We start from the raw sequence: 8,832 nt of genomic DNA, 5'->3' as shown, positions 1-8,832 counted from the left end.
TTCTCTAACTCTCCTTGTTTGTCTCGGGACCAGATTGACAGTTATGGTTCACGCCTCGCCAGTGACGAAGTGTCTGGTGTTCCACTGTGATTGCCTCGCAAACCATTTGGATCAAATACCGCTCGCCGTCCAACTCAAACCCGTCTGCCCTCTTGAGAAGGAACGTACGAAAACATAGCCTCTTGCTTTACCTTTCGAAAATCGGAAGGTGCCTCTCCAGTCAAAGAATTAGCGAGGTTTTGACGAGTTCCGCTGCGAGACCTTCCATATTCCTACATCTCAGGGAAGCCAGACACCTTTGGCACACGAAATTAGAAAAAGTTGAATTCGCTTTCTGACGCTATATGACTTGCGAAAGGCAAATTTTCACGGCAACTGGGTCGAGTGAATGGTCTGCGTGATGCGCCCCATATAGTTTCGTATGCACCAGAACTAACACAAGCAGCAATAATCCATCTATACAGTGATATACAGTAGAAATGGAGGGGAAATCATATTTCGCTCTGAATACTGCACGGAGGGATAATATTTGTGAAGAAATTGTTACGAGGTAAGAGTGGGGGAAAGCAAGGCTAAGAGAACTTGAGCCCACTCCCCCCCCCCCCCCCCCCCCCCCCCCCCCCCCTTCATATACGGTTTTTGGAGAGAGATTTACTGGTTCTGAAATGAAAGTTGACGGTTGAGAGGATGACAGTCGTTGGAGATGGATGATGGACTCCTTTTTGTTTGATACCATTTATTGTACTGGACCGGCAACAGCCAGCGTACTTATACCCTACATGTTCTCAGCAAAACCCACCTAATAGCGTCGAACAGGATTCAATGGCCACAATAGCGGGGACCACGACAAAGTAGTAACAACACAATACGACATAGAAAATAGAACGAAGAGGACCGAGGACGTTGTCCCGAGGACCTCAAATTCTCCTCCAAATTGTTTCTCGTAGGAACATGAAAATAGGGGACGTGCTGCAAAATAATCCAGAGCACAACAAAGCTCCTGCACCTGAAGCTTTAATTTTCTGCAGGACTTTGGGACTTTGGGAAGCGGGGGGGACAGAGGTTCAGCTGAATTCGTATTCATGGATCTTTGTGGTCCTCGATTCCATTTATTCCTATCGAAATACAAGACCAGCTTGAAAGGAGTGTGACTGACTTCGACATATTTAACATAGTTCCGGTACATTTATCCGCAAACTCAATCGCTGCAGAATCATTTTCTCAGCGATACGTACTTCCGTTTTATGTTCCCTCGTCAGGTACTAAGTTGCTGCTCTTCGTTCTGAACTCCGTTCCCGTTTCGTGGTGACCTGTCCAGACTTGCCATTAGCAGGTCTCGCGCGCTCCTTTTTAACCTTAGGAATGTAAAGCGTCCTGTTAGTTCTAGTCATGTAAATATCAAGCGCATGAAATTCCCTGAATGGCCGTTAAGTATTGCGAGCCATTGGAACCGAGAGAATTGAATTTTTTTGAGACCAACTCCTGCAACTAGAGAGGCTATCGAAATTAATTTCTATTAATAGCGACTTGTTTTAACTAAACCTAGAGTGTCATGAGATGCCACTTCTTCTTTTACTCTTACGCTTTTTTGCTGTTAAGTTAAAAGGATACGTAAGAAAGCATTCAGAAACGATACAAACCCGGTTGGAATACAATTGTATGGGTGTTGTGGCTTTGTCTCGCTTTGGAGAATTCCGAGTCTGTCTGAATATCCGCAAAAATAGGATGTGGTTCTCAACGTGGGTGCCACCACAAGTTTCATGATGTTCACAAAAACAAGGCGAACATCGAAACATGGACGGGGCTGTATATGATTCAGAGGGAAAGGTTTAGAGATATTTTTTAGTCACCCGATAGCGACTGGTCTCTTCACATGCATGTCAGATGCGGAGGATATCAAGGGACTTCGGTCTTCAACACGGCGAAAGACCGTTCACTATTGCTTCGTTCCGGTTTGGTTAAAAGCTGAAATGATATTATAAGACCCACAAAGAACGGAACTGTTTCCATTTCGGTCAGAATGACCGTTCAGGATTCCATACTTCCATGCCGACAAAGTCTTGCAGAGAATAAAGATTATGAACTTTGTCCTGTGACTATAAAACCCCGTGTGGCCTGGCTTCAAACTCACCATCAAGTTTCCCTCTCGCACATCTTTTGTAATCTGTAGGCCTTATACCAGCATTCATTTTTCTGTCAAATGGCGAGGGATCACATCGAGGGTACCGTCCTTATGGACAAATGGGCCGTTTCTCGCAAGCTCAGTTCTGGTGGGTATGGCGTAGTTTATAAAGCTTATGATCTCTACGACGAAAGACACAAGGTTGCTGTCAAAACAGAGCCTGTTAATACACGCAACTCCTCTTTGCCAAATGAATACCAGTTTTACAAGGCCCTTGGCAATGCTCCAGGATTTCCAACTATGTACGATTACGGGAGAACAAGTGATGGTTCTTATCGGGCCCTTGTCATATCTTTACTTGGAAAGTCACTGCACGATCTGGTACACCAAGAGAACGGGACATTCTCACTTAAGACTGTCCTTTGCGTTGGCGTTCAAGGCATAGACCTCCTTAGAACAATCCATAGTTTAGGATACGTTCATCGTGACATCAAACCTGACAACATGATGATTGGGAGACGGTACCCAAGTGAGATTCAACTAGTCGATTTTGGCCTGGTGGCTAAGTATAGATCTGGTCGACACCACATAGCTGACGAGGGCGAAGGTCATGGATTGCGAGGCACCATTACGTACGCATCCATTCGCAGTCACAAAGGAAGGAGATTAACAAGAAGGGATGATCTCGAGTCTTTTGCATATACGCTCCTCACTCTCGCAAAGGGATATCTGCCCTGGTCTGATATCGAGTCTGAAGGTGACGTGCTTCGCAGTAAGAAGAGTTATTCGACCGCAGAACTATGTGAAGATCTGCCCAGCTGCTTTCTAACCTTGTTGAGAGACAGTCGAAACCTGCGGTTTGATGAGAAGCCAGATTATTCTGGGATTCAAAGGAGTTTCGTCCGTTCTCTTCACAAGAGAGGATGGAAGGTGAAATCCAGGCTTGATTGGATGAACTAAAAGAGAGTCCCATATCTTACAGAATCAGAAGTTCCATATCTTATGCTTTTTAGAATGGTGCAATTCATGAACCAGTAAAAGCAAAAGATTTATACGTTTGCAGTACCAATTGCTTCAAATTCTACAGAGCACGTTTCCAAACAGTGCGCTCTTCGATATATTCACATTTCTGTGGCTCAACACGGGCACAATACCCTGCAATTCGTAACAGGGCCTTTCACGTTTCCAGAACTACAATCGGACAAGTTACCTTAGCTCCCCTTCCTTCGCCATCACCTTTCCATTCTCTGCGCAGCCGAGACTGTGCACGTTGCTCGCCGCCAAACTTATTAAACAGTCTCCTTGTCTAAGCATTCTTCGCAGAAAGCTGGCCATACTCAAATTTATGTCTCCGGGCAATAGCTTGGATAAAGTGTATCATGAAAGTCCTTGCGTCTATCCGACCAAGCGTTATTATAACATAAACATCTACGAATTTTATTTCTTTTCAACTTTGATGGCCACAGTTTCTATTTTCTTGGTAGATGATTGACTGGTTTTAATTTTTTTTCTGAAGTTAGAACCTAATAGGAAGTACTCATCAAGGCCATGTTTCTATGCCACTGGTATAAAATTAGCTTAAAGAAAAATGCTTACAGTAAGCCAGCCATTTCATTCGTACACCTTTATATACATCAACAAGTTGGTTTTCACTAGAATCGACAAGCAAACTATTTAGCGGTGGTGATGGCCTTCTGGTTTCAAAAAACAGAAGTTAAATCGCGAGTTGGGTTGTCTAGAAAAAATAAAGTAACTTTTGTCATCATATGAGGACTAACGGTCCGACAGACACTAGCATCTCCTGGGCCGACAGCTATCCGCCTACCAACTATCAGTAAAAGTAGAATTGGTCGGCGCGAATCCTCCTTTCCAAAACGGCACAGTTCCCGTAAAGATGACCAACATGCCGGTATTCAGCAATGGCACATGATGGCTTCCACCCTTACCCAGTGATCACGTCAGACACAGCCAAGAGTGTTTTGCCGTCCCCTCTCTTATTCCGCAAAGCGACGGAGCTGATGCCGGCCCATCTCGAGCACCAAAGAGAGAGGGGGGGGGGAGGGCGGGGCGGGAGGACCCAGGAGTGAGAGAAGGGCAGCTGATGTCGTCATAGAAGTGGTCGCTGCGCAGGGCCTGGAAGCTGATGTCATCATTTCACAGTGCGTGTACACGTATTCAAACAAACGTGTACACGTGTTGTGGATGGTCTTCCAGACGGGCGTCATCGTTTTTCTCTCCACAACAGAGGCCCCATGTCTCGTTCAGCGCCCGTACAAGCGGAGCGGGCGCGATGGAAGCGGCTGCGCTGAGTCTCACATGCTTTCTTGTCGCATGAAAATCCTCCGCGTCTCTCGAACACGCAAGTTTCCGCCGGAGCGGGCGTGTGGTCACTGTTTTGGAGAGAGGCGTCGTGAAAGCAAGAACCTGACCACTGGCCTCCATGTGTTGGCGTCCGTCGAGAGCGTACCAGTGTCGCTTGCCAAGTCGTCTCCTGTTCCACGCGGAGCTATATATGTGAGAGTGGTACCACTCATGTCCTCGCCCGGGGCCTGCGAGAAACTAAATCCAGTATCGCATCATGGAAAGTTCAGACAACAATATTCGCGCCAGTAAAAATGATGATGGCTCTGTCTTTTTTCCGGGCCGCCCTCTGAGGATGCTGGAATCGCTCCTCAACGACGTGAAGAGCAGAGAAAATGAGCTCAAAGTCACGCGTGCACGCATCGATGCGGAGGAGGCCGCGCTGCAAAAAGCCCTCATCAACATCAAGGCCGAGAACATCGTTCTCGACAAGGAACGGCGTCGCACTATCACCGAACTCAACAGGGCCCTGTTCGAACGCGACCGCCGCGCGGCGGCCGCCGTCAAGCCGGGGACCCGGGAAAAAAAAGTCGTCCGCGAGTTCAAGAAGAACGGGCCCATCAATGACCGCTGGGTCGTCATCGACATGATCGCACAGGGGTCGAGCTCCATTGTTATGGGCGGCGTCGATATGCGCCACAGTAACGCCGTCGCCATCCGCTACGAGCCGGATCCGGTCAGGAAAGTCTGTTTGGAGCGAGACAGAATTGTATATGAGAGCAGAGTCCTTGCCGATAATGACATCCACAAGGAGCACAACCCCAAAGTGCGCTACCTCGGGCCTGCCCTAGACGGGTACGTCCTCATCATGGACCGGCTGGGGCCATCGTTGGAGGATGAACGTCCGTTTTGGAAACACAAGGTTGACCACGAGGCCGCTATGCTCATAGGCTGCACGATTGTCGGCCGCCTTGAGGCTTTGCATCGCGCGGGCTACGTCCATGGAAACATCCAGCCGGCGCATATTGTCAGCGACTGGAAGCAACTCGGAGGCTATCACCTGATTAGCTTCTCAACCGCCTGGAACTTTATCTGTCCCATAACGGGGAACTTTCAAACTATGCAGCCGCGCACGGAGATCGTTGGAACGCCGCGCTACGCGTCGATCTTGTCGCACCAGCGTCACATCGTGGATCGATGCAGTGATCTCGAGTCGCTAGGCTACGTGATGGTTGAAATGATGACGGGGTCGTTGCCGTGGTCAAATCTGCCTGAGAAGCTTTCGGCAACGGACCATGCAAAAATTGTTCTGCTGAAGCGCGAACTCGCTACCAGCAAGCATGTACAGGGACTCCCGCCGAGAATGATCGAGTACCTGTTGGCGCTGAAGAAATTATCCTTCAACCAGGTGCCAAACTACGAACTCTTTAGCAGCTTTCTGGATAGCCATGCGTCGCCAAAGAAGCCTGCCCGTTCGGCCGAAAATGTGGATGCTATCGAAGTTGGCACTCTTGCGGAGATTTCGGCTGAGCCAGGTTTACCCATGTCGCCGCCACAACGCCCGCGACGAAATTTGTCAACGGCCTCCGACAGAGGCCTCCGTACAGCAGTCTCCAAGGTTTCAGCTGCGAGCATCCCGGTGGTTAGCGTTGAAGAGCCTATGTCTCCTGCACCACCGGAGACCCAAATTACCAATGCTGCACATGCTACCTGGGCGGAAAATGTGGCGGCGATTACGGGCTCAGGCAGGCGAGTGGCACCAACACGGCCGAACGCGGTTGACGGAGAGGCAATACCTGGGAGACGACCGTCTCGGTCGCTATCACATGCGGCTAGCGCCTTCAGCGCATCTGATTATAACTCGGACGTCGAATAGAGAGCGGATCCGGCACAGTACACAGGACTGTACAATACTAAGGGTACAGTACGTATAACACTCAAGTACTTGCCATTATGGGACCAATTAAAGAAATTGTTTTATAGTATGGACCGCTACTATCGAACAAGTGCAAAGCCCCGTTCTAAACAAGCCCTTCCAGCGAGCGAATCGAATGGAAACCTCCACTAGTGCCTAATACGCAATAAATGGGGGGGGGGGACTGCAGTAGGCAGTGCCTACTGCAGTCGTCCTCACCCGCATTATTAACAAAATCGAGACAAGAGATACATCAGTCGGTGTTTATGAGGCGGCGACAGTTGTGGCCTACCGCGGATATTTCTCTGGATTAGATAACTTTTATACAAATTCAAGCAGCTCAGCAAGCACCTATTTAAAACAGGCAATTGCCAACCGCGAATCGCCGTTATTCCCACCAGGATGCATACTTCATATGTTGCGTGCATTAGATCGTAGCAACGGCCCTCAAAGCGTCTTGAATAAGGCGTCACAGAATTGCACCACGCTGGATCTGTACGAGGGTAGGGCTCCTTTGAGAGTTGCGTCTTTCATTATTTGCGATTGTGTTTCCCCTCTCGAACCCATGTAATCAGCTGTTCTTCTCCTAAACGACAGGCTCGATTTGCGCGTCCACATGGCGGCGAATACGTCATCGAGGGCCCTTCAAAAGCTGTATGGATGAGAAAAAGTGTAATTGGCCCCGAAATATCCATCCCTAAAAACGAAAAAACGAAAAAACGAAAAAAAAGAGTAGTGCTCAACCACTAATGCGATGTCCGCCAACACCAAATCCATTATAAATACATTATCACGACACCAACTTCTTGCTATGACTTTTCTGCCTCATCATCGCTAAAACAGCAACTCTACTCGCAGCATTATTTCGCGGCCGCAGGAACAGTCTCAATAATTCTTTCTTCACGCAATGGAAGAGGACGTTCCTCCTTTGTGGGATACACTGCCAACTTGCGAGGAGATAAAACGCATGATGAATGAGTGCTCCACCCGCCCGCCTACTACTAGTCAGAAGGACCGAAAAGTGCTCGCAGAAAAGCAGAGGCAGAAGACGGCTACTTCTCTGGGCAATGACGCCAAAAAATCGACTGACTCTAACTCAAGTGAAGTCTGTCGTTCGGCACCGAACCTGTACTCCACAGCGGGGAATGAAGTCGCCAAGCAGCAAATGCATGTCTTGGACAAGATGGATGCTTTTATTCTCGAACAAACAGTCCAAACGGATACCACAGACGAGCCTTCGACGAACAGCAAGATGACCACGACATCGGGTGCCGCAGTTAATCTCCCTTCTGCATTGCTGCAAATTCCAGAGCGAGGGTTTTGCTCCGGTCACGTCGCGACCGAATCTCTTGCTCGCGTCCTTGCAAGCCACGAGCAGCAGACGTCTGCGCCGAAGGATTCAGCTCTTAAGCGGTGGGTTGCCACGGGTAACTTGACAGATTTAAAACCAGACATACCCGCAGCAGAAGAGCCCTTGGCCCAACACGAGGAAAATGTGGAGAAGTCCTCAGGCAGTACGGAAGGCGCCCGCATCTACGAGCATGTTTTGAGCCGAGCTGCATCCAAGACGAAGTACCCCGACAGGAGCTCTCAAAACAAAGGCAAAAAGGCCGAGGAGGGAAAGCACAGCACACACAGTAGCGGCGCCTTTTGCCCAGAAACATCGACAGAGTTGACATCGCGGAGAGGAGGACGTGTGAAATTTGCTGAGAACGCATGCGCAGTTGCCAGCTCGCCGGAGGCTTCTTCGATTCAAGCCGACGAAGAACACAAGGCTCGATATCCAGCTGAACGAAAAGGTCCGAAAGCAACGAGGTCACAAGAAGAGGGCCTGGGTGCATACATTTCGGAAGAAGACGATACTAGTGAGCGCTCCTCTGGAAACGAAAGTGTGGATACCGAAGAGCCTTTTTGTATGAAAGCACATGGCAACCCAGGGGGGTGCGTGAGCCATGCAACCATGTCTGGAAGCAGAATCATGATCAATGGTCCTGTTATTCAAACTTTGAGGGCTGAGTCGGTTGCGTTTTCAGGTTTCGGCACTCTGCCTTTCGCGAAGGCTTGCATGATTGCAGACGAGGTCAAAGAGAGCAAGAAGAAGGATTGATGCGAACCCTGAAGCTAACTAAACATGCAGTTCGTTGGGTCGAGTGTCGAAATCCGCTATCGCTGGACGGCCATACAAAAGGGTTTTATCTTGTTACTATGTAGAACAGACAGGACCGCTCCTACTGTAGCTGTAGGCGTACGTGCTGTGAGTCGGAAAGCAGTTTCCAGGATGAGATAAACAATTTCAAATGTTGGTTTTCTACCGGCAGTTTGTACTTCATTCTGAGACATGACGTGGCGCTGGGTACTTGGTCCTGCTGAATTCCCGCACCTTCCTTGTGCACAATACACCTGTGTATACTTACATATCTGTTTCACCTTCTCCTCAACCACCCGCCACCGCCTGTGAATGTTTCAAATCACCGAGTCAGTCTGCCGGCGGCGG

At 48.9% G+C, this 8,832-nt stretch overlaps 2 protein-coding genes; both read left to right on the top strand.

The window, feature by feature from the left end:
- Positions 1–2,200: 2,200 nt before the first annotated feature.
- CHC_T00009252001 (Casein kinase I, CKA1) lies at positions 2,201–3,082 on the top strand. Its single transcript, XM_005711797.1, has one exon. The coding sequence runs from the start codon at positions 2,201–2,203 to the stop codon at positions 3,080–3,082; it is 882 nt and encodes a 293-aa protein (XP_005711854.1).
- A 1,618-nt stretch (positions 3,083–4,700) lies between these two features.
- Positions 4,701–6,405, top strand: CHC_T00001413001 (hypothetical protein). XM_005711796.1 is given in 2 exon segments: positions 4,701–6,299; positions 6,300–6,405. The coding sequence occupies 1 exon segment, from the start codon at positions 4,701–4,703 to the stop codon at positions 6,297–6,299; it is 1,599 nt and encodes a 532-aa protein (XP_005711853.1). The 3' UTR covers positions 6,300–6,405.
- The last annotated feature ends 2,427 nt before the right edge of the window (positions 6,406–8,832 follow it).

The sequence above is a fragment of the Chondrus crispus genome, genomic scaffold (genome assembly GCF_000350225.1).
Source record: "Chondrus crispus Stackhouse genomic scaffold, scaffold_1, whole genome shotgun sequence".
In the NCBI taxonomy this organism is placed as follows: domain Eukaryota; phylum Rhodophyta; class Florideophyceae; order Gigartinales; family Gigartinaceae; genus Chondrus; species Chondrus crispus.
The sequence above is the reverse complement of the archived record's forward strand: the minus strand, read 5'-3'. Positions and strand labels throughout refer to the sequence as shown.

What these genes read in the sequence shown, in the direction of transcription:
- CHC_T00001413001 (XM_005711796.1), top strand. Translation starts at nt 4,701, where the DNA reads ATGGAAAGTTCAGACAACAATATTCGCGCCAGTAAAAATGATGATGGC.
- CHC_T00009252001 (XM_005711797.1), top strand. Translation starts at nt 2,201, where the DNA reads ATGGCGAGGGATCACATCGAGGGTACCGTCCTTATGGACAAATGGGCC.